Below are 25339 nucleotides of genomic sequence, written 5' to 3' on the forward strand. Positions count from 1 at the left end.
ATTAAGGTGCTAATATCAAGCCCTGGCTGCCCCTTGCCCAGACACCCACCACTCCCTCCCACCTCCTGTGACGCCCCCCCTTCAAGCCCATGAAGACACAGAGGTGGGCAAAGCCTCACAGAGCCAGAGCTCAGCTCTCCCCAGCTGCCACTCAGCCTGTTGGTGAAGAGGATAGGAGCACTGCCTGCCCTCTAATTACAAGGAAAATCTTCCCTTTTTGTCTAGTTACTGCCAAGTACCTGCTATTCAGGGTCAATCTTGAGCATTTTCTTTCTCTGTGCATCCCATGGCAAAATCCAAACCAAAACAAAAAAGGGGAAAGAAAAAAATTAGAAAACCCAAACAACAGAAGCTCTTCTGAGTTCCCAAGGATCTTGTGCACCTTTCTTTACCCTTAGGGAGAGATCCCATGTGCCCAGGAGCCAACCTGGAGTAGGGAGTCCTGGAGAAGCTGTAGGGGTGACACAGGGAGGAACAGTGTGCTCAGTGTCAGGCACTGATCCACTTGTAGCCACTCACAGTATTCATGGCTGGCTTAAATAGTTACTAATGATCCCTCAAGCTGTCAAGCCTGCTTTTCCTTGCCATTCTGGGCAGCCTTCCTAAAGCATGCAGTGCTAACAGGCAGTTCCTCTGCTCACAGTGCTCCGTTACATGTGGGAAGGGATACAAGCAGCGCCTTGTGTCCTGCAGCGAGATTTACACCGGAAAGGACCACTATGAGTATGGTTACCAGAACACAGTCAACTGTCCTGGCACGCAGCCACCCAACATCCAGCCCTGCTACCTCGGGGAGTGCCCTGTCTCAGCATCCTGGCGTGTTGGCAACTGGGGAAGTGTGAGTTTGGCAAACTTCTTTTTATAACCAAAATCATGGGAACAAACTTTTTTTTCCTTACACCAGGAGACGGGGTCTGAAAGTTTGGTGGGGAAATGCTTAGAAGCTGCATAAATGAATGCAACGAATACTCTTGTGCAGCAACAGCCCTGGTGTGTGTAGGGCTCTGTGCTCCAGATTGAACCCCATCGTGTGGGGGAGTCCCAGCAGCTACAAGCAGAATCATGATTTCAGGTTTGGATGTAGCCAAAATTGGTGGCAGTGTTGATGGTCATGCTGAATGCTTAGTCAGAAAATGGGGTCCTTGCCAGAAAAGGAGTGTTTTGAAAGTGTGGTGCTAAAAGAACTGATGAATAGCTGGTAACTAGGGTTGATCTTGTCCATGTGTATGAGCAAGACTTGGGAACCACCTATAGGCCAAAATGCTGGTAACTTGAGCCTTAAAAGGATTTTACTTTCTTCCCCCTCCACATGACCTTCTCTTTATAAATGCTGGAACAGGGCGGGGGAAAGAACTTAGCCTTTCTGCTAAAGTTATTTGTGTTGAGCCTCTTCTGGGTGCCTGAACTACAAGATCAGGCTTTAGTTAAGGTGATAACATTTCATTTCTTGGGCTCCTGACATCCTTTGAAATGTGGTGTTCCTCCCATAAATTTGATTTATTAACCCAGCTCAGGCATTTGTAGGGATTTGTCAAACCTTTACAAGGCAACAAGGGTCAAATCAAGGAAAACGTAGTGGAAATTGTCAAAGTAAATGGCAGAGCCGTTTGAAACCTAAGTTGCTCCTGCTCCATAGGAAGCTTCAGATCATCCCTGAAAGTCAAGGCAGAGGAGTTACGGCAAAGAGCTCAGCCTCCATTAGTTGGTATTTTCCCCCAGAATTTCAGTGTAAAATGTCCAACTCATTAATACAAGTTCATTGCAAAGAGAAAGCCAGACCTTTCTCCTCACTTTGGGCTGCTGAACATCCCAGTGACTACCACGTGCCATGACCCTTCTCATCTCTGATATTCAAAGGCATTTAATGTAAAATACTATCACTTTTGATGGACAAAGAGAGTCCTGCTCAGCTCCTTAGGTAAGTTTTATGGATCTGGACCTCATGAAGAATAAATGACAAGCTGTGAATATCATGAGCCATTGAAGACCTTCTCTTTCATGGTGTGCTCCTTTAGACTAATCATTTCTCAATAGACAAGCAGCATCATTTTCTTGGTGGCCTAACCTGGTACCTGTAGAAAGAGCCGATTTTCAGTTCTCCAGTACTTGAAAGAATAAGCTGCGGAGGTGGAGCAAGGTGCTCCAAACTCCCATAGCCCATGCTTAGCAGCAGCCAACCCAGACAAACTGCTGCTCCTTAACTCCAGTAACTTGTACAGTTTCAGCATAAAGATTGCCCTTGATTTGGGCTGTCTGAGGATGACAGATTTTTGCTGTTTGCACAGATTTTTCCAGAGGGTGAGGGGAGAGAGGGTTTGGAAGCTGTGGGTTTTTTGGTGCAATATGGATAGAAAGTACCAGCCCACATTGTGTTTGTTCTGAGGGCCCTGTCAGTGATCCAAGCAAAGTCTCCCAGCCACCAGGAGAGGATTTCTACCATTCAGGCCTTCTGGTGAACATTTCTTCCTTGTATGACCTTCCTAATGTGAAATAGAAACAATTTCATGAGCACATGGTTCACATTAACCAAATGCCTCATCCAATAAAGTGTGCAAGTGCTAAACAAAGTACAGTCATTTCCTTGAAACAATTAATGATGATAATAATGAAGTGATTAATAATCAAGAGGACTACTCGTTTGATTAAAATTAAGTCTGGGTTTGGATACTTTGCAGGATCAGGGGCTTTGCTGCTGTCTCTTGGTACAAGGGGAACAGTCTGTGCCTGTACTTCTGAAGCCCAGAAACCCTGGAGATAAAGCATGAATCTCTGTCTTGCAGTGCTCTGTCACCTGTGGAGTTGGAGTCATGCACCGCTCAGTGCAGTGCTTGACGAACGATGATCAGGTCAGCAGCTTGTGCCATGCGGATCTGAAACCTGAAGAGAGGAGGACATGCCACAATGTCCATGACTGTAAGTCTGCAGATTTGCCTTTCTCATGGCTTCAACATCTTTTCCGCTCAAACTGGAGATATGCAGCATTTCCAAGCTCTGGGAGCCATCCAGCTAAGCACTAAGGCACTTCAGGGAAACCACTTATAAGATAAACAAGGTGTTCTGGTGCTTTGGATGCCACAGAGTGTTACAAAACAAATGTTGATGTACAGTTGCTCAGTGACTACAAGTGTTTCTGTTTTGTTTCAGGTGAATTACCAAGGAGTTGCAAGGACATTAAAAATCTCAAAGGTGTCATTGAAGATGGCGAATATTTCCTTCAAGTCAAAGGGAAGACATTAAAGGTGCATTTCAGCAACAGATTGATAGTTAATGCATTTCCCTAAGGTGCAAGAGGACCCTCTGTGTGCTTTTCACTTCTGCTCTTGGATTTTCTACCTTTGATTTTCTTGCCCATCCCTTTGCACAGGATGCTTGACAAAACTATGGCTTCTCTTTCTCAGGTGTATTGCTCTGGGATGCAGACTGACAGCCCCAAGGAGTACGTGACCCTTGTAAATGGGGATGCAGAGAATTTTTCAGAAGTGTATGGATACAGGTAGGAAATCCCTTAATCCTGAGCTTCACAGTGGTTTTATTTTCCATGGCAATATTTTCCGGTCATGAGTAGAAAGGGTTTTCTTTTGATTTAGATTGCATAACCCGACTGAATGTCCGTATAACGGGAGCAGACGAGAAGACTGCCAGTGTAGGAAAGATTACACAGCAGCTGGGTTTTCCACCTTCAGCAAAGTAAGGCTGGACCTGAACACTATGCAAATAATAAGTGAGTAAAAACAGGGCCTTGCCATTAAAAACAATATGTTTATTTTACACAAATGTAGCTGTAACTAGAATCAAGCAGTAGTCCTGTAATGAGCAACATTCTTGAGCTCTCCTGTTTTGAAACTTGGTCACTTGTTTGCTGCTTTAAGCTTAGAGACTGCAGGTTGAGTACCTCAGAGATGCTCATACTAATTCTCCATAATATGGAAAGGCATTTAAACAGTTGCTGGTACATATGCTGTGCAGAATGAATATCTGCTTGCCCCTGGCAGGCCAGTGTATGGGGCTTTTTAAGGACTTTGTTTCATTTTCAGATGGGACTTGGAAGGCTTAACCTCATTTAACACGTGTGTGTCGGGAGATCCCAGTGCAGGGGGCTCCTCTGGGGTCAGGATGCTGGTGCCTTGGGCCAGGGTGGAGGAAGCTCCTGACAGAGCCAGATAATGGGGAAATAACTTGTGTGGAGAGTGATGGAGCTGAGGCCCTGGATTTGCAGGGGCAGAGGGGAATGTAGCTGTGCAGTATAAGTGATACCCTGTCTCTCTTATCATTCATGGGAGCTGGGAGCCTGCAGCATCCCACAGGGTCATGGTTTCAGTCTCGCTGACTCCAGGGATACTATCAGTTTCCATCAAATGATTTAAAAGCACAACATATTGTTGGGGGTTCATTCAGCATCTAGCCGAGATGTTTTTCAGTGAATCAAAAATCCTTCCTTGTAAAATGACTCTTTATCTGATAAGGGGCTTTTTTTATCACTTAATTTTCAAGCCGTGAGACCTCCCAGTCTATGAGCCTGTAAAAAGCTACTAATAGTCTGTAAAAGCTCCTAGGTAAAGAGCTCAAAAGAACCACCCTTGGGAAATTTGATACCAGCTCCCTTTGAATTTCAAAAGGAGCTGGGCACCTAGCTCTGTCAGGCAGGAGCTATCTCACATCCCCATCTAAATGAGTCTTGATTACTTCACATCCCTCCAGAGCAAAATATCCCAATTCCCTTTGAAACCCCGACCCCTGTGCTGAGGCAGCCAGGAGAGCACTGAGATAGTTGTTTGCCTTTGTTTAAAAGGGAGATTTAGGAGGTTCCATGGCTTTCTTGAAAGTGGGGAATTTTCTGATGGAGAAATAAAACCCAAGTCATGGGTTTGAGTTTTGTTATTATTTATACCTAGGCCCTAAATCACCAGTGTGCTTAAACTGAACTGTGAGGTTTGAGTGTTTAAGTGTCTTGTTAAAGTCAATGCTCACATCCCGGGAGTCACATGTGGGGTGAATAGAGGGATTTAATATTAAAAATGCAGCAGTCTTAAGATTAATGTGTGAAACCAGCTTCAGTGAATTTAAACGTTAGCAAAGAGCATATTTACACTTGTGTTGTCTCTCCCCCTGCATCTTTCTTTCCGTGTTATTCACCAACTGTTCTCCACAGCAACTGATTTACAGTTTGCACGGACACATGATGGACGACCTGTTCCTTATGCCACTGCTGGGGACTGCTACAGTGCAGCCAAGTGCCCGCAGGTATTTCACAATAGCATTTCTTAGCAATTGGTGACATTTGTTATGTTCAAGTCCTCTATTAATTACTGCTGATCACATTAGCCCAATCTTGGTGAGCGTCACATTCTCATCTTAGTGATTGGAAGCTTCATTTTGTCCATGAACGAAACACCTTCCATTTTTCATGAGGGAAAATGTCAGGTCATTATCAGGCCACTGTTGGGACTGGCTAAGGGACATTCCCCTGGGCCTCAATCAACAGTAAAGGAGAAAAGGGTTTGGGTTGGAAGGGACCTCAAACATCACCTAGCTCCAATGGCAGGGACACCTTCCACTAGACCAGGTTCCTCAATGCCCCGTCCAACCTGGCTTTGAACATTTCCTGTGCATCAGGGCAAATCCAGCCTGTCCCAGCACCATGAGGTGCTGGTCATAAAATATGGAGCTGGGCAGAGGCTAAGTTACCTCCTTGGAAGCTCTAGGAGGTGATGTAGGATACCTATTCCGAGCCCAGTTGCTTGGAAAAAATAAGCTTTCTTCAAAGTCTTGTGGAGACTGATTGACACTTTGCTGTAAGTGGATTGCTCCCTGTCCCCAGCACAGTTAGCTTTTGTGGAGCTGGAGGATGATAAGTGATGTGTTTGGGGCTGGAACTAGATGATCTTAAGGTCCTTTCCAGCCCTAACTATTCTAGGATTCTGTTTGGATAGTCCAGGCTATTGGGTGGACCATATTTGCAAAGAGCATTAATCAAAGAGTCATTGCAACACACGGTAGAGGGCAAACCTCTCCATCTCCTTCCCTCCCTACTTTCAGAGCTGATGCTTTTCTGCATAGCTCAGCAGCTTAGGGATTGACTTCCTACCTCAGGAAGGCTCATGAATGTTAATATCCATCTACCTGATGCAGACAGTTTGATCCTCACAGAAAATCAGCATTCCCAAGGCAGTAGGTGCAAGGAGCAGAGCTAACAACTGTCTGGTAACATGCAGCCATGCTAGGTTGTGGGTCAGCCTGGGGATGTGTCCAAATGATCCCTCCTTGGGTCCCAAAACAGGCAGGGCTGGGGTGTGCCATGGGGCTAAGGGGAAGGCAGGGGGGCTGTGTGTTGGATGAAGGCGTAGCCCTTAGTTTTCCATCATTTTGGGGATTTGGAGGTGGGGTGGAATGAAGGACACTTCTAAGAAATAAACAATTGAAAGAGTTTTGATTTTACTGAAGTCCAGAGGGGGGAAGCCCGGTGGAAAATAGGGAAAACACGGACAAGTGTGCCCTCTCCAGTTGAGGAGGGAGCAGTGAGAACGGCTGCAGCGCATCCCCGGGGTACCTTTCCCATCAGCTGTCGGAGCACGTCACGCTCCGCGGTTTGCCATGGAAAAGCCAAGAATGCCCTCAGCCGGCAAACGGCGAAAAAGCAGTGAAAACCCAAGGTAAACCCCCCCTCTCCTGCAGCCACCGAGAAGGAAATTCCTAACCTGAGACAGGCTGTGATTCAAACTACGTGCTAATCACTGTCAGAGCAATGGAAGGCATTTAAAATATCGCTGGCAAGATCCTGTTGGAAAAGTGACACTACGGCAAGCCACGGGAGGCAAAAGCATGGTGTTTTGGGCTAACCAGACTCATCTGCTTGCTTTTTAGGGTCGCTTCAGCATAGACCTGTATGGGACAGGCCTGTCCTTAACGGGAAGAGCAAAGTGGCTCTCACAAGGGAATTATGCGGTGTCAGAAATCCAGAAATCCCCAGTGAGTTGTAATTTTACCTATGGTTATACCTGCTCATAAGGCTTTTAATTGCCATGTTGTGTTCCATGGTAACATCTTCCAAGTAGACACTAACAAAAGAATAGCATCTGACATTAAATTGTTGCCTGTAATTGTATGGGGAGAGGGGGAGCTAGGGGGTTTAACTGGATGTGAGTTGTTGCAATTAGTTAGTGAGCCTGCTCAACCATGAGTGCTGTGGTGTAGCCATATCCTTAATTAGTTGTCTGAGATGTCCAGCACAGAGTGTATATCACACAGCAGGCAGGACACGTGTGGTCAGGGATGCAGAGCAGGAACTGACTTGCTACAGAGGGTCTATGTGCCAGGCGAGTGCCCTCAATAGGAATTGTTCCCAAAAGGTTGCTAATAAAGTGAGGAGGACATGGACTGTCCTACTGGGATGGGTTTATCTGCTTGGGAGAGACTTGAGTCCTCACAGCTGCATCACAGGGCACTGTCTCCTGCATCTACCTGTGGCTTCGCTAACCTGTGGTCTCTGGGTAAGCCAAGCAGAACTTCAGAATCACCCTACACCCAAATCTGAACTTGTATGTCTTAATTTGCCTGCCTGTTAACACCCCCATCGCTGTGTGCCTTCACATACTGTTGCTTCTGTGTCATGTTCTGAAACTGGAGAAACCCAGGACTGCTTTTTTGGCTGTTACTTCATATGAGTCATCCCAACTGCCCTTGTTAAAGCTCTCCAAACTTACGGATGTCACCATAACCATTTCATAGAAAGCAACTTGCAAAATATCCTCTCCTGTATTGCCATCAGTATCCCTGGCTCTGGGGAGCCCCATGAGCCTCATCAGTGCTGGTGCTCTTAAAGGAGAATTAAATGCTACTGGTCCAACCACAATGCAGCAAATCATCCTCCAGTGCAGGTAGGACCAGCACAGACCTGGTAGCTTAGTTCTGGCAGGTGCTTTGCTATTCTCCCTTTCAGAAAGAAGATGCAGCTGACTTGGGGGTTGTGGAGAGCAGACACCACCACAGCTAACAGAATTAAAACAAACTTTAAAGAATAAGGGTCAAGGAGACAACTCTTACCTCCATCACCCACTGGCATCTGTCAAGTGCTGTTCCAAGGGTGTAATTGCCTGCAGGATCAGAAGACAGTCAGGCATCATGAGAAGAGATGATAGCAGCCTGCTGCAATTGCAGATCAATAGTGTCAAGGGCAGGATGGAGCTCGTTTAAAAATAAACACTTTGTGCAAGCTTGTCCTGCACTTAGGTCCAATTTTCTGGTAATTGAGGGCTGAGTTCCCCTCAAGGACTGTCTGTCCATTGTAATGACCAGGAGGAGAAAGACTCTGCAGAGGTGGAAGGTCAGATGGAGATGTTAATCTCCTGACTCAAGACCAGAGTTGCATCATCCTTGCTGAGCTCTCCTGGAGACTAGGGTAACCCCAGGACCACTCCACGTTTTCCTTTGTCTTTTCTGGCTTTGGAAATGCAGAACGGAGGAGGGACAGCGCCTTAGCAAGTGGCAGAGCCTCAGCCCGTTGCTTTCCTTCTTGTCGCTGCAGACCTTTTCCTTCCAAATGGGTGTTTCTTGGTATTGCCTGCAAATACCTTTCCTGTGCCCTTCACGTGCTCAGGCACAGCTGAGAAGCTGTTATTGTCTAGAGTGGTTTTGCATAAACTGAGTTTTCCACTCATTACAGTTATTCACTGTGGGGCAGCTTGGAGAAAGCAGGTACCCTTGAGATACCCCTCCAAATGGTCTTCTCCTTGGGTATCTTTCAATGTAATAAATCAAAACTACCCTCTTTTATTTGTGTTCACCATCTGACCTGGTAGCACTTAAGAGAATTACATTTGCATATATTTAAATATAACACTGATTTCATAGATTGATTTAGACATAATTTGTTTTCCTTTCAAGGCATTTTCTATTAAAAACCCTGATTAGAATAACCCAGATCCAGCCCTTCCACAGCATGATGTTCCTGAGCCCTTACCCGATGTTATTTCTGATTTTGCCTGCAGGATGGTACCAAAGTAGTAGGAAAATGTGGCGGTTACTGTGGGAAGTGTACTCCATCATCTGGAACAGGTCTTGATGTTCAGGTGTTATAGCCATGGTAAGTTCCCTGCTGCTTCTGCATGAAGGGAAATCCTTCCCAAAACATCCTAAAGGAGCAGATACGGCTTCAGAAGATGATGGTCTGACTTTAATGTGCACCTTGTCTGTATTTTCTAGGTTGTCTGCAAGCGGAGATGAGACGAATGAAGGATAGTGATGCAATACCTCTGCCTTCCACTTTTTTATGTTTATGTATGTATATAGATCGCATATTCTTAATGTACAGGTTAATATTTATGTTTGGAATTATTTATTTTGATTTAATATTTTTGTACGTAAAATCATTATATTAAGGCTGCTTTTCCTATTTTTATTTTTTATTGTTAAATCCTGCAGTCAAACCACTGCATTTTGCGTACTCTACATTATATGTAGCATTATGACAAGTGATACTTTATTGTCACTGTATTCAGTTGTTTACTTTCAATCAGTAATTTTCCTTCAGTTATGGGCTGCTTTTGCCCTCTACGGTGCTACACAATCTGCATAGGGGTATTTTTGGCATTTCAATCTGTCTTTATGTTAAGGAAAATAGACAAGATGTGCTTAAATTTTATTTTTAGGGATTAGGCTGACAGCACTAGAGGAAAACATGACAATGAATACAGTGCTAGTTGCATTAGCAATCTTTATCTTTTAGGTATGTTTTGAATTTCACATGACCTCTGTGGCCAGTGCTAAAAGCACTGGTTTGGTGCTAACATGGTATTTATTAATGCTCTGTAGTTTTAGTTAATCCAGTGCCTTTATCAGTGAAAAAGGGAAGAAAGCAGAAAAATTGTCAGGTTCAAATAAATTGATCTTCAGGTCCTTTCCAACCCTAACTATTCTATGATTCTATGATTCCAAATTAAGATCTACCCCAGGTTTAGGAAAATTCTTGCAGATGGATCTTCAGCTCAAGCCCCTTTTTCATAGGGCTCTGAAGAGAACTTGCTTTTTAAAAAACATATCTTTGTCTCCTAATTGCATGTGCTACTGTGCTTCCTGCTCCATCTGGAAGCGGGGTATTAACTCATCCCAGACAGCCTGATCAGCCCATATGTTTCCCTGGGCTGTGTGCTGAGAAGTGATGCGGATTCTTATGGACATTGTCACAAAATCCTAACAGGAAGCTGAAAGCACCCCTGCAGTGTTATCTCCCCTGGGGCCAGTGTGGACTGCAGGGGATGTGGGACAGCAAGCCCAGCCAAGCCACCCCTTCCTCTTGGCCAGGGGACTCCATTGCAGGCACCTGCAGCGTTTCCCCAGCTTCCTACTCACTCACAGACCATCTGCAAAGGGAAGCTTCAGCCTTATTTCAACAAGATCACTCTGTACTTACAGATAACTCTGCCCCCCTACAAAAACAAGCTGCTTTACGCCTACTTCTGTATTGCTTTGGATCTTCCCGGTAAGGCATCTGTGCTCCTTGCCTGTTTGCCACCCTATGTACAACCAGACCTTTAGTATTTAGTGTATATATATATATATATATATATGTGTGTGTGTATATATATATATATATATATATATATGAAAAAATCGAGGAGCCATCTCCCATAGGCACCGAATGCGGCTGTGCAATAGTTCCTGCCTGTACATAGCCCACCGCTGATGGCACGCCGCCTTTGTGCAGAGCTTCGTAGCACATTGAACGGGGGTGATGTGACCAGATTATTTTTGTAGTCTATGACTATGTCCCTTATCTCTATCTCCACAATTTTACTTAGTGATAGGAAGATGCTGCCCCTTCGCCTTCTCTGTCAGGGCAGCCAGGAACACAAAGTACAAGGAAAGGAAGCTTTTCAGCACAAAATTGCCAGCAGTTTGGAAAAATGAAGATGCTTATCTGCTACTTCAGATAATTCTTTCAATTTTGGGTGCAAACAGTTAACAAACGCAACCTCAGGATCTTGTGGGAGTCTTTCGCAGAGCTCCCCAAAGGATGTGTAATCAGTCTGTTACAAAAGAGTTGGATAAATAGGGATAAACGATCTGATCCTTGAATTCATACCTCATGTGCACTGGGCTGTGTTCAGCCTTCAGAGTGAAACCTGTCAGCCAGCCTGACAGTCAGGGATCGACACACCCATGTCAGTTGGGAGACATCTCACAGGCAAGCAGGGCTGTGTTACAGTCCAGCAGCTACAGACCTGATGAAAGAAAAGGGGAAAAGGGAATGGGAAAGGGGAAAAGGGAAAGAGAAAGAGGCAAAAAGGGAAAGGGGAAAGGAGTGGTAATGGAAAAGTGATCTGTTTTTAAATGATAATTGCTTATGTATAACTTCTGTAGGGGAAAAAGGAAAATTGCACTATGAACTTTAGAAAGAAACAGTGGTGCTTAGAAAGTACAGGTTTATATTTTCTCTAATGAAGTGACTGTCTATTTATAAAAAGAGATATTATTTTGACCTGTACACATTCGTTTCTACCATATAGTTTCATAGCAGCTATTAACAGAGCAAGTGAAACCTAAAAGAATAAATAAACTACAAGGGGGGAAAAAAATGATAGAGCACTGATCCTATGGTTCATTAAACGGCTTCGTTAAATAGGAACAGACTTTGAGGACATTAGGTATTTCTTGTTCAAGAAACAACTCTGGGGGTTTTATATCAATGTCATTATTTTTCTACAAACTGAGGTATTTTTTGCAAGCACTTTCCTGTACAGTGTTTCTTTTCTTTCTGCTCATACTCAAAAGGAAATGAAAAGACTCATAAGACATGTCTGTATGGTCTTTCTGCATTTGCCATCGTATTTCAATACATGTGTGCTATTATAGAGGCAGAATACTTTGTACACAAGGGAATAATACATTGAATGGTAAACATTCCTTTCTGTGTTGGTGTTTATTTCTAAGCTTTGGGTTCCTTGTTTCATCGTCCCACACAAAAGGTATAAGGGAGGATAATAATGTTGTTTATATGGAGACATACCCCAAACCCACACTGGGGTCTGTGGACCAGGGACCATCTTGGAGAGTGGCCCCAGCTTGTGTCCTGCCAGCTGGATAGACTGATGCTTCATGATTTCTTCTACAAGAGGAGTGATCTGTGGTACAAAACATAGACAAGCATATCTCAGAGGTGCCCCGTGCAGCTGCTGACTGGCTGGTGCTGCCATCCATGCATCAGGGACATCCCTTTCCATGAGACAATAAGGGAGCCAAATGTTTTTGAAGGATAAGCTGGGATGCTGGACCTGGCCCACACTGCTGGCAGTGCTGTTTAAAGAAATCTGCAAAAACAATCAACTTTTCTAAGTTTGAAAAAAAAAAAAAAAAAAGAAGTATCAAATCTAAAGAAAATTCCGGTGGAAGAAATTTGGGTTGAGAGAAAGCAAATGTGGGGACCAAATGTGGAGGGCAACCAAGTGACAAACTAAACTACAGCAGAGTCTTACATTGCTTCTGCCCCAGAGGCTGCAGGTGAGAGTGAAGAAGCTGCAGTTTTATGTCCTCCCTTGTATGTTCCTCATGCTTTGCCTCAGAAAAGGCAGCAGATCTCTTACTGCTGGCAGCTCCAGCCTTTTTCAGCTTCCATGTTTTCAATCCAAAAGGAGAGAGGATACCTTTCTCGTGGTGTCTGAAACAGTCAGATGCAGAAAACAGAACAGGTGGTGTTTGAAAAGCTTGATTTCTTAGTTTAAACATCTTAAAGGTGTCTTTCTTTTCTATCATTTATCCTTAACAAACGATTACAAAGATTTAAAATGTGGGCTGCTGTGGAATTAAGCCAACAGGGAGTCTGAATCATACTTAACCTTCCGGCGCTGTATAATGAAAGGGTCATTTTAATACTTTTGATGCTTTGATCCAGTTATTCTATGAAAATTACAATGCTCTTCTTCAGCCTCATTGCACAGCCTAGCAGGACTAATTGGCCCAGAGACTGAGGTGATTGCTTCATCTCTTCAATGTTCTCTTCTGCCTCAACAATGGGCATTATTTCCTCTATGGAAAAATAAAATACATTTTGTTGAAGACTGTTGGAAACACAAGGAACTAGTCTTATATCAGGACAGTTGGTAGAAAACCTTCTTCACCTTCATAGCCATGCTTTGAGACATGGGGAGAGGCAGAAAAGACCAAAGAGGGCAGTCTGGGCTTGAAAGATAATTTTCCATTGAGGCACTTCCAGACCTGGACTAGTGAGTCTTTCCAACATGACTCCTCTTCCCAAACAGATAATTGAGGGCTAACTTGGAGAAAGCATTTCTGCTGGGGGAACAACATTGATGTGAGGCAGAAATTCCACCCAAGCCAGGAGTCCTTACCAGCTGAAGCAACTCAGCCCATGTGGTAAGTTCTCCCATCACTTGAGCTCTTCAAATGAAGAGCTCTTCAAATCAAGTCTTTTTAAGAAATACCCTTGAGTTCATCCAGCAGCCGCTAACCTTAGCTGATGGTCATTTAGTGGGAGGGGATGAGTCCCCTTTGAGGAACAAATTCCTGGCAGCAGCTCTCCAGCTTGCATCATGCAGGAGGAAGGAGCCAATGGCCAAAACTGGTGCTTGTCCATCTCACTCCAGTATTTTCCAAGTATTTTTGCCTGTGCTGGAGTAATCCAGGCGATCAGTGTTGTAGCTTTCCAGAAGGAGGCTTAGTTGACAAGTTTCTGACCTCTCTTTGCAATAGCGAGATGAAAAATGTTGAGAAGTTATTTTTGGCCTCCATGGAAAAGCCTGAGTTTCCACTTCAAAGTTGGTTTAATTTCTCAGCTATTTTATATTACCAAACATAAGGCACAGATTTTGAAAAAGCAAAATGAGAAGAGAATAGTGTTTTGACCTCATCCATACGCTTTTTGTACTTTATTTCATGGAGGTTTTTGTTTGCTTGTTCCAATTAAAAAAGACCAACACACAAACCTGTGAAATTTTCTGTTAAATGGGTTCTGCCTCCTCTAGCTATAACTATTACTTCCGAAGTGTTTAGAGACATTATCTGTTGACTGTTCATATAGGTACCATTTTAAGCCAAGGGAAGGTAGAAATACATTTCTCCATTATGAAGCTGGTTCAGGTCCTTCAAGGCAGCAGCTGGATATGAAATACAGAGGCTGAGGCCACGCACATCAATCCATTTCCACCAGGAAAACCTCAATTCTGCTGGGAGCATAAGAGCCCAAATGGTTTCCACATTGCCTCTACACACAGGCTTAGGCGCATGCTTGGATTTAATGCTCCCGCTCAATCTGAGCCGTCAGCAGAGATATCAAGCTGCAGTTACCTAAGCATTTGTCAGTAGTCAGTGTCTCCATCTCTGAGAAGGCAGTGTGAGAAGAGCCAAAATTCTGGAGTAATCTCTGAATACAAACCCCTTTGTATGCCGGGCTGAGGGTGCAAGGGGAGGCAGGGCTCTATGTATTTTCTCCTTTAATATTATTACTCAGCTCCATTTATATGCTTAGAATTTCTTCATCCTTCTTTAATCTGCAGCCACTCTTCAGATGAGCAATTAAATTAATCAGGTCTTTGCTATATTGTCCTTCACTAATCCATCCTGGCCACCTTGGTGACCTTCCACTTTGAAGCTACTCACTGCCCACCGCCTGCCTTCGTCCACCTCCACGCAGAAAGGAGTATTTGCTGTGAAATGCTTTAATTGCTCAAGGTACCAGGGATGGCTCCCTGGAAAATGAGTGGCAAGAACAAATGCGTCCAAGTTGGCCGCCGGCAAACACAAGCGGGGGTTTATCTGCTCCCGTGCCTCTATAAATCCCACCCCCCCCAACCCCAAACCCCGCCCTGGCAGGCGTGAGCGAAGCTGCCTGCAGCAAAGGATGAGAGCAGGTACCAGATGCTGCCAGGGGCTGGAGCTCTGGTCTCACTCATGGCTTGTGCTCTCTGGATGAAGTTTTAACTTCAGGTCTGAGGTTTGAACAGCCCTTTGGAGCAGGGGCCGGATTTGTGGTGCTGGGAGCACACCACTGTGCACTTGCCCCTGAGGCTGGTGCCTTACCGCAGCTTAGCTAGAAGAAACAAGTATCCACCAGTGGCAACCAAGCCCTGCTTGAGAGAAGACAGCTACAGATAAAACATACCCACATTTAGCTGAACCAGCAAATAACTGAGCTCTGAAATAATAAACCACATATGGCTCGGGCCAAGCTGATGAAAGGAGGTGTCGTTCAGCCACGGAGGTTTGCTTCATGCAGGGAATAACATGATGAGTCTGAGCCTTGCCGCGTCAGAGCAGGAGCCAGTGGCCTTTCTCCTCATCTGTGCTGGAGCTCAGCTGTCTTCCTTTCTCCTTCACTTCTCTCTTCCCGGGGGATCCCTGAGCATATCAGGTCTGTCCAAATGTCTTGGGGAACAATCCACCAGGATCAGCGGCAGATAATCTAAGGAAACCTCAGACAAGCGCAATAGATTGCTCTGCTGCCTCTGTCTTGAGCTGCTGTCCCTATCCAGGTGGGGCAAACGGAGAGATGATGTCCTTTTTTTTGGAGTTATTCCTGGATTCTGCTGACTGAACTACACAAAGTGGGGTGTCTTCAAGTCCTTCCACCGGCTCTTGAACATCCGCAGGTTCATTGTGCTCTGTATGTGAAACGCAGCGGGTGTGCCTTGTGCTGGTGTGTAGCTCACCTGGAATAACCCTGGAATGCTGCATGCCTGCCCTGGGCGAAGCTGCCTTCTTCATGTGCCTGAGATAATCTCATAATATCCTCCTCTTCATCAGCCTTCTTCCACATTGTGCTGGTGGTGTGTGAAGCTTTCCAGGTATGACTTGCTTTCAGATTTCATTAGTTTTTCCCATTTTATCATTCCTAATGGCCTGGGCATTTCAAGAGCCTAAATGTATAGAAGCATTTGACTTGGGAGTATTGAAAGCTCTAGACAGAAGGTAGAGCCTGGGCTGTTTGCCTTGGCCAAAGAACTGGTATCTCCAGCAGGTAAAAATAGCACAAATGTAAAACCTGACAACATTGACGGCCAGAAGAGAAACCATTTATAGCATCTTGGGGAGCTCAGGCACAGTATTCTGAATTTTCCTTCCCATAGCTACCTAAGTTCTGCCTGATTTGAGTGCCATAACCACTGTCAGTCTGGTTTTGTCAGGTATCTCACTCCCCTATTTATCTGCAGGTTTCAAGCTTATTAAACACTAAGAAAAAGGCTCTTTTCCCTCAATGAGAAAAGACAATAAAGCAGTTTTAAACCAAAATAAATAAAAGGATCTTTCCACCTGTGGAATTGCAAATATGTGATTAATGTGAGGGACTGAACAGCACCTGTGATGCTTCCAGCAAGCAAAGGGCAGGATGGCTTTGCTCCCAGCAGCTCACCTCCTGCCTTGGCTCCTGGCACTTGCCTCTCCGTGAGTTCCCCTAAATAGGTTTGGTTTTCCTCATCTTCAGGAATGGTCCTGAAAAGTAGAGGTATCATGGAAGGAGTGTGAATTTACATTGTAAAGTGAATAATCCTGCTGAACCACAGAGCACGAGGGAGTGAGGGCTGGGGATAGCAGAAAATTACTTGTTGCTATAGCGCAAGGAGGTTTAGTGCAAATTGTCAGAGCCCCGGCTGATTGCTTTGTTTAGCCTCAAATTGAGAAGCATTAAGGAACCGCATGAACCGAGGCCATCTACCACCCACCTCTCCTCAGAGGGAGGTGAGGTAGAGCTGTGCTTGAGGGCTCTGGAGCTTGACAGCAAGGAAACCCAGCTGCGGGGAAAGCTGCAGCACTGTCACTTTGGGGAGTTACAGTGAGGATGTGGAAGGGGCTGGAAAAGTGGGAGGGATGGGAGCAGGACAGCAGACGGCATGCGTTTTGTACGTGGCATATCCCATGCCCCAGCACCAACATTTCACTGGGGATCCCTCCAGTACCCAGTTTGTGAGGGGCAGAGCCCTTTTGTGGAAGGATAAGCTTTATGTATCCCCTTGGCTCCACAATCCATAACAAGTGCATGGAGTGGGACTGGGCTGCAAGTTTATATTGGTGTGGACTCCAACTCCCAAATGCTATTTACAAGGAAATCGAAGCCCACCTTCAAAATTAACAATAGATGGCTGTAAATCTTACTCAGTTACCTAGCAACTAACACAATAAAATCCTAAGGTTAAAAGGAGAAGGGTTGTTTGGAGATACCTTGGGGAGTGCATAATGGCAATTTGCATTCCTGGGTGGGAGGACAAAAAAGAATTTCCTGGGATATTTACAAATCAGTGTATTGATGAAGGAAAAAATGTGAAATTACTCAGTAGGGCTTTAATCAAAATACCTCAGAACTGACAAATACAGCAAAAAAGTAGTAGTCAAATGGCTGTGATAAAGAGCACTTGGAAAATGGATGGTGATCTGCAGAAATTATGGAAGGGTTTTGTTAAGTTGTTAAGCCCACTTTGTTGCTGCTTCTGACATCTGAAGTGTGTGTACTGCAAGGTAACAGTGTAATAAACTTTCAAAGGGAATTTGACCGGTATGTGCCTGATGGAATATGCCCTAGAAAAGCCTACGCAGTGCAAAAAACATTTAAAACCGAAGTAACATAGCATGATTCATGCCGGCCTGGGTTCCTGTTATGCACAGCACAGATTGAAATTCCATATCCCCACCTCAAACAGGGGTTTAGGCACAGCCTTTTCTGCCTGCAGTAACTACAAATCTCAAAGATGGAATGAGCAGAAACACTGATTTATTTCCCTCCTAAAAGACCCTCATGGGGGCACGTTTACTTGGGAAGAAGGAAGCTTGGTGGAAGAGCTATGAAGTAAAATAGATGCCGGGTCCCTAGCATGCCCCTTCATCAGCTGTGGTACTTAGAGGCATCTTTAACCTCTTCTTTTGTTGTTGAAGGGCTTCAGACAGTAACTGCCTAATAACAGTCAGACATTTATTACCTTCAGGGTACTGGATGGCGACAGGCTTCGTGTTGAGTTGTAATGCAACTGCGCAGGCTGCTAGCAGGAGGAAACATGAGAAACAGCCAAATTCACCTTGACATCGAGGAGGGGAGCAATGTATGGTTCCAGCAGACAAAATAGGAGCTGTTTTCTGCCTTACTCCAAGGTTTTCTGTTGGTGGTATTGCTGCCCCAGTGCTGACAGTCAGGGCTGGGCTGTAGGAGGCACAGGGGTATCAGAGCTGATGCTAAGAGCATTCCGCAGGTATTTTGGAGGTGATTTCTTAACATGAAGCACAGATTGCAGGATAGAAGAGCTGGGGGCACTTTCCTGGAAAGACTAGCAAACTTTCCTGGCTCCATACATGAAAGTGTGTCTGCCAGCTAACTCCCTTCCAGAAGTGCTGGGCCAGAGCTGGAGGCAGACTCCATAGTCTTTGGTGGGATGAGTTGTCCTTGTATTTCCCAACCCCTGGTTGCAGCTACTACTGTGGACATGCAGCTCCTCTTCCTGGGTGGTAAGAACTGCCCACTGGGCTTGGACACAAGTGACTTAGTGCTCCTATTGCTTAAGACAATGTCCCAAAGGAGATGGAGGTCACTGGGAGAGCAGTGTCCTAATAGCATCTCCTTTCCACTACGTACAGCAGTGAGGCAACACTACAAATGAGACTCGTCAGAGCTGCAAGACTGGGGACAAACCCCAAGACCAGGCAAGCAGAACAGCTCTGCAGCAACATGGGCTTGTTCTTTCCAACTTCTGCTGCCAGAGGCTGAATTTGCTTGAAGAACTGTATTTATCAGACCAGGAAGACTGAGCCGATGTCAGCTCTTGCACAGCTGGCCATGATGGAAAGCTAGCACAGGAGCTGCATTTTACCTTTCCTTGAGCTCTTTGCTTTTAATCATAATTATTTCTGCAGTACCAGCTACAATGGCAAGCAGGAAAAGAGCATCTCTGTCATTTCCCTCCTCTCATCCATCCATAACTTCAAAAAGGAAGGGGGCCCATCTCACAGTGCGCGAATGGAGCAAACTTGGTTTTAGATGGGTTTAGTCATGGGAAGGGCTAGGGAAAGTGTCATCTCTAGGCAGGTTTGGTTGAAAGAGAAATGGGAGGGGAAGATGATGTACAGAACAATTTAAGTGACAGCAGAAACAATAATTTGTCAGACAAAGTGTCTGGCATATATTATCCATGTGTGTGTTTCTGAGCCTATGTGACAGCAGTATCTGACACCCCCTACCTCCAAGCTGAGTGTGTCTCTTTTAAGAGCAAGATCTACACGTTTCTAAAAGCAAACCTACAAGAACCACTTTTGAAAGGGCTTTCTGTGGTGGCACAAGTAGTGCTGGAGCTGTGTTGCTGTCCCCTGCCCAGGGGAACATGCCAGGATGTGTGCATCATCCCCTTTGAACATGGTGACAACAAGGGAGTGGGAGTTTATTTCCTGAGAGATCTTTACTCTTGGCAGCTTTTCTGGGGGAGGAAAGAGAAGAAGAGTGTTCAGGCCAGTGAGATAATGTTTCCCCTCCTTTTCCCAAATACATCCCAGAGATGATGTTCTGGCCTGGCTGTTTCCTTATGTAAATGCAGCATCTGAGCATCCCTAAATGTGGACTGAGACCTCCTGACTAGCCCTTCATTTGTCCTGGATATCTTGGGCCAGAGGAAAACTGCTGTTTCCATGAGACATTTGGAAACCTAGAAGTCACTAAGGACCTGATTCCATTGGAGTCTTTCATATTTTATTATTTATGGAGTCATACATATTTTATGGCTCTGGGTGGTACATGATTTCTCAGACACCTCCCAAACATACCAGGATGGGAGCAGTGAGCACTCCCCTTATCTGCATCTTCTGCACTCCAAGGCTGAGCCCTTATCTCCCCTCTTCTTTCACAGAATCATAGAATGCTTTGGGTTGGAAGGGACCTTAAAGCTCATCCAGCTCCAACACCGTGCTACGGGCAGGAACACTTCCCACTGACACACTGGTGCAAGCTGTGATGCTCAGAGCCTTCCCTGTCTCTTGCCTGCGTATTGAAGAGTCACCCAGCAGCGTCTGCAGTATCTGCTGAAGTAATGCTGGAGGATACAAGCCACGCAGGGTAGCAGGAAAGTTCCATGAAGAGCTTGGGATGGAGGGAGGGGACCAACCTGCCTTGCTTTAAGAAGCAATTTAGGACCTGCCTCTTCATCAGAAGACTGGAGCGGTGATTCAGTGCAGCCACACCTCCAAGGAATTTACCCTCCAACTTTGACTTACTTTTGCTGTTTTAAACTTATAGCAGATGTCCTCGCCAGCCCTGTTATTGAGGGCGCACAGCATCTCTTGCAACAGCAGAGCAATTAAAAAGGATTTGCGGGTCACCTTTAAAGCATTTCCCACAGCACGCTGAATCTTGTTATAAGTCCTGTATCCAATAGTGCTTTTATTTCGGCAGTTTTAATTGGAGTTTTAAATATTCTGAATCTTATGCAAGGCACCCAAAATGCTGCAGGTTTTCAGGCTCTCTCTTGCATGATGCTTGTTCCCTGAAATCCCATTGACCTTCAGTGGAGTTAACAGTAACTCATCACCCTGCTACTACTGGATCTGACATTAGATACAGCTTATAGGTAGGGATATTTTAATATGAGGTCAAATCTGCAACCAGTTGCCCACTATGTGATAAAATGTGTGTGTATTTAAGAGATCCCCTCCTCCCTCAAGAGCTTATAGCGTATGCATGCACCACTGTATGAGCTGAGAACTGGGAGAGAAACCGAGACGGAAAATGATGAGGAAATTTAGCAGATGGGAGCAATGGAGGGAAGCTGGAGGGTTTTGGAAGGGTAAAAATAGCAATGACAGAAAAACAGAGCCAGGAGGGATGTCAATATTTTCCAAATGACATGAAGAAAACCTGGGAAAAAGAACATTTTCTCCATGATAATATTCCCTATTTTTTCCCTTTCCCTCCCAACATTTATGGGAGGAAAGGCTGAAAATCTCCCTGAAACTTTTTGCCTGAGACTCTTCAAACCATGCAGCTCCCAGCCTCATTTCTGACTCCAAGAGAGGGAGATACAAGTGAAAAATCGACAAAAATGGGAACTGATTAAATGGGGGGGGGGGGGGGGCTGGAGGGGAAAAATCAAAGCCTTGTGTATTTAACCAGCTGTGAGGTAGCAAGGCAAAAGAACAAAGAGGCAGGGAAGGAGGGGAGGGAGAAGCAGGGCCTGTGAACAACCACAACCAGGGGGTGAAGCTGTGAAATGCTAATGGCGAAGCTGCTCCATCCCCACTAGGAACAAGTTCCTGAGCCCCCCTGCGCTGTGTGAAGCATGTTTGCTGCTCCCCCTTCTCTCTCTGTTTCCTTCTGCTCTGCCTTGTGCCAGATGTGCTGTTTGATTGCAAATGCCCAGGGGTACGGGCTGGTTGTTGGCTGTGGGCATCCCTTTGCAGTACACTGTAGACCTAACAAGAGCATGCTGATGTGTGGTGTCATGGTTGTCCAGTGGCTCCAGATGCCCCACAGCTCCTAGCTGACGAAGAGCTCAGGAAGGAGCTCTGGGGCTCTTACAGGTGCTTTGTGCCCTGGTCCAACAGCCCAGGCTGCAAACCCATTTCAGATGACAGTGTTTCTCCTGCATCCTAATCATGTTTGTGGAGTAGAACTGCTCTCCATGAGGAAGGGAACAGAAGCCCAGCAGGAACCCGGGCTGTTTGCTCCCTGCCTTTGCCCATAGCAAAAGAAGCCCCTCTGGTGTGCTCAGAGCAGTAACTTCAGCGCTGCAGAGCCCATCCGTGCGCTCTTCATCCCTGTTTGATTAACACACGTGCTCTGGAGCATAACGAGTTGTCCGAGCGCTGCGCTCCGGAGCGTGGCGGGACAAGGGAGAGTCGTTAACTCTGGAGCGGAATGATGACAGCTCCGGGGGGCTCAGGAAACGCCGGCCCGGGGTGGGGGCGCGGTCGGGCCCTCCCGGGGCGGTGCCTGCCGTGCCGAGGGGCGGGGTGAAGGGGCGGGAGCTCTGCGGGCGGAGGGACGGGACGGGGCGGCCGCTCCGTGCAGTTGGGCTGGGCTGCGCTCGGCTCCGCGGAGCGTGGCGGTGCCATGTTCGGCCGTGGCTCCCGCAAGCGGCTCTCCAGCCGGTCGGTGAGTACCGGAAGCGGGGTTCCGCGTGCATCCCCCTCCCTGCCCCGCTCCAACCTGTGGATCTGTCCCGCCGCCCGCGCGGGCTGCGCCCCCGGTGTGGTGCGTGTGGATCCCCCTCCTCGCCATCCTCCAGTGCCCCCTTCCTCTGGGTGCGTCCCCCTCGCTCCCTCCCCTGCCCCTTCTCTCACCCATTTCCCCCTTTCTTCGCGGGTGCGTGTCCCCCGTCCCGCAGCGGAGGGGCCGGGGCTGACTTTCTCGGTCTGTTGCAGCTGACGGCGTCGGGGGAGCCGGAGCGGGGCCAGCCCTGCAACACCTGCGGGGACCAGTGTCCCGGCTTCGCCCTGCACAAGTGGAGGTAAGGCCCGGAGAGAATCCCGTGTCCCCTCGCCCCGTTCCCCCAGAGGGCAGCGGGATCCCGATGGATCTCGCTCCGCCTCTCCCTTCAGAGGGATTTGTGGCTTGCTCCCAACTCTGTGCGCATCCGAGGTGTGAATGTGGCTCTTTGAGGAGCACTCGTGTTAATCTTAAACGTGTTCCCCACGCTAGCCGGTGCTCTGGGTGGGTGGGTGGGTGGGTTTGGCAGCCCTGCCATGCAGCATGCAGGTCTGCCCGTGCCTGCCGCTGGTACGGGGCGCAGCAGGATCCGGACCGGGACTGGGGTAACTGGTTTGCTAATTACCACCTTGCAGCCCGTCTGCTCCCCGCTGCGGTCAGGGGCTCATCCTGCTGCCCCGGGTTACGCTGAGGGCCAAAACCACCATCACCGGGGGGGGACAACCTGTGCAGGGTGGGGTGGGAAGGGGGGATTTGGGCTGAAAGGGTTCTGCGTGGTTTGCACCAGATCACCACGTGGAACTCTTGTCTCCCCCCATGGTGGGATTTATCCCCTCTCTGATGCCAAGCAGAGATGCAGCTGTTGGAATGGACGAGGGTTGTGTAGGATGAGCAAGTATTCTTGTCTGTTTCTGCTGTGTCTCTTTACAAGCCCAACAGTGCCAGTGCCTATGAGGCACAGGTGAGCCCTGACCTCATACTAGATCTGCCCCTTCTCCCTGCGTTGTTCTGTCTAGAAATGAGTTCCTGCTTGTGGGCGATCTGGGACAGGGTGATGTTAAATCTGGGCTGTGGGCTCTGGGAGCTGGTGCACAGACTTAGTAGGCCATGGAGCCCTTGGTGACCCTTTAACCTGATTTTATAGGGTTTACCCTTTTCTCCAGCATCTGCCATGCTTGGTATTCCTCCAGGCTTCTGCCCTACTCACAGAGCTGCATCCTAGCAGATTTCAGCGGGGGTTCAAGGCGAGGATGGGGATTGATTTATTCCCTTTCAGTTGTATCTTAAGCTTCAGCCTTGCAAATCATCATTTCCTGATGCATTTACTCTGAGGGGTGGTAGGACAGGGCCTGTGGCCTGAGGTCTGCCCCGAGGGGGTGCACGGTGGTGTGTGAGGCTTCACTGTGGTCCCCAGCACTGCAGGTGCTGGTGGCACATCCAGGTTCGTTGTGTCCCAATACAGACCTTCAGAAGATGAAGGCGTAAATGTGTCCCCTTCATCCTGGTCTGTGGGACCTGTGGTGTCCTGACACCCTCCCAAGGGCAAGTCTGCCACAAGTGTGTCAATAGATTTATAAGGTCACCCCTGAGTTGTCTTCTTTCCAGGGCTTATAAATGGTTTCCTGAACTGTCCCAGGTTACCTGGAGTTGTTGCAGAGCAGCTTTATAATGCTTAAAAGTGTCAAGGAGAACTTTCAAATATAGGGTAAGAAAATCCACAGTCACCAAAACTTTCTCCTCTGCTTATGAGGTGCTGCGTTTTGTGTCTCACTGTGTCAGAGGGTGCAACTGTCCTGTGGCTTTTGATGAATTAAGTGAATTTTGGTTGCATCCTATCGAAGGCCAAGTGGCTCAGCAGAAGAGGCACCCAGCTACTTGGGGTGGTTCAGGTGAGAGTGGTGTCGTGGCTCTTTCCAGGTTGTGCCCTTTGCACTGGCACACTGTGCCACATCCTGCAAAACCCTAAGTGCAGGAGGAGGTGGAGCAGGAGCCTCCAGCCTGTCAGGACCACTCGTAGCTGTCTCCTGGCTACCCTTCTGTGAGGGACCCCTGACCCTCAGAAACCCTCCTTGATTTTGGATAAATCTGCATGGAATCTACCAGCAGCCTTCTAAGGAAGGAAGGGCTACCTCCCCTGGATCACGAAAAGGATGGGAGCCCATTGGGTACCAGTGAGAGTCAGCACCGAGAGGCATTGCAGCTTGTGTGCTCCAGGTTTGCACCCCACTGAGCCAAGTTAGACCTTACACCAAGTTCCCTTACACTGGGGACTGGACAGGCTAGGAGGTCTCCTGCGCACACGTTTAATTGCCTTGATATAAGAATAATTAGGCAATTAAATAAAGACAACCTATTTGCCATAACACAAATGAGAGGAAGCACATTCATTTTTTACTAACTACTGGTCTATTAAAGCCAGGGACATATGAGAAGGGCAATTATTAATAGTAGTTTTGAAGGTTGAAAACGTACTCGGGAGGCTGTGCCCTGTGTGGTATAACCAGCTCTTGCTGGAGATGCTCACCACCACCTTAACATGCAGAATGGGTTTGGAAGAAAACAAGGATTTATGAGGAGATCCACTGATTAAGGACACAAACCCTGATCAATTAACCATTAGGGATCTGTAAGCCTTTTTGTAATCCTTTAATAGTGGAGTTTTGCTGATAAATGTAAATGGGACCTTTCTGCTTCAAAGATGGGAACTGATGATATGCTTTAGGGAGAAGAAAAAGGATTTATAAGCTTGCAGGCACTGAAACCATTGCTGATGTAGCACTGTCATGTACATAATTCTGCAGGACTGTGCAGTTTCTAGTTACCTGTGATTTTAGGTGTGAGCTGTGCAACTACTCTGTCAAGCAGGCAAATGGCTTCGTTAGACACCAAAGGTTTCTGTGCCCGTACGTTCCCTTAAAAGCCACTTTTCTCAGATTTGAGAGCTGACTTTAAGCATTGGCTGAATTGATCATTCCTGGAAGCACATAGATGCTTCCTGAGCCAGGGAAACCACTCAAAAATGAATTGTCTTCTGCAAAACTGTTTCCTTTTCAGAATAAAACTGCTCTCTGTGCTGTAGGTGATGTGCAAAAAGAAAATGAAAGCGTATTGCCAAGTGACTAAAAAATGTCCCTGGCTTTAGAGCTTGTTTTTTGAATCTTCTTAATTATGCTCTGAAATTATAATCTCAAATTTGAGTGAATTATCCTGTAAAAGTGTTGG

The 25339-nt window shown here is 46.6% G+C and overlaps 2 protein-coding genes across 7 annotated transcripts in view; both read left to right on the forward strand.

The window, feature by feature from the left end:
• Positions 1-20317, forward strand: part of ADAMTS9 (ADAM metallopeptidase with thrombospondin type 1 motif 9) — a 91045-nt gene extending 70728 nt beyond the window's left edge. For 3 of the 6 annotated variants that reach the window (XM_065687101.1, XM_065687102.1, XM_065687104.1), the window contains 9 exons: positions 644-838; positions 2781-2913; positions 3145-3239; positions 3399-3493; positions 3588-3721; positions 5150-5241; positions 6862-6966; positions 8985-9079; positions 9199-11898. In XM_065687101.1, coding sequence (XP_065543173.1) covers positions 644-838; positions 2781-2913; positions 3145-3239; positions 3399-3493; positions 3588-3721; positions 5150-5241; positions 6862-6966; positions 8985-9074 — 939 coding nt within the window. In that variant the 3' untranslated portion in view covers positions 9075-9079; positions 9199-11898. Of the gene's footprint in view, positions 1-643; positions 839-2780; positions 2914-3144; positions 3240-3398; positions 3494-3587; positions 3722-5149; positions 5242-6861; positions 6967-8984; positions 9080-9198; positions 11899-13250; positions 13366-19823 lie in introns of those variants that run through there. The other 3 variants (XR_010614260.1, XR_010614261.1, XM_065687103.1) reach the window with 3 other exon arrangements.
• A 1650-nt stretch (positions 20318-21967) lies between these two features.
• The window catches only part of PRICKLE2 (prickle planar cell polarity protein 2), a 106975-nt gene continuing 103603 nt past the window's right edge, over positions 21968-25339 (forward strand). Inside the window, exons 1-2 of the mRNA XM_065687316.1 lie at positions 21968-22063; positions 22333-22418. Coding sequence (XP_065543388.1) covers positions 22022-22063; positions 22333-22418 — 128 coding nt within the window. The 5' untranslated portion in view covers positions 21968-22021. The remainder of the gene's footprint in view (positions 22064-22332; positions 22419-25339) is intronic.

Source organism: Lathamus discolor, chromosome 7, assembly GCF_037157495.1.
Source record: "Lathamus discolor isolate bLatDis1 chromosome 7, bLatDis1.hap1, whole genome shotgun sequence".
Classification (NCBI taxonomy): domain Eukaryota; kingdom Metazoa; phylum Chordata; class Aves; order Psittaciformes; family Psittacidae; genus Lathamus; species Lathamus discolor.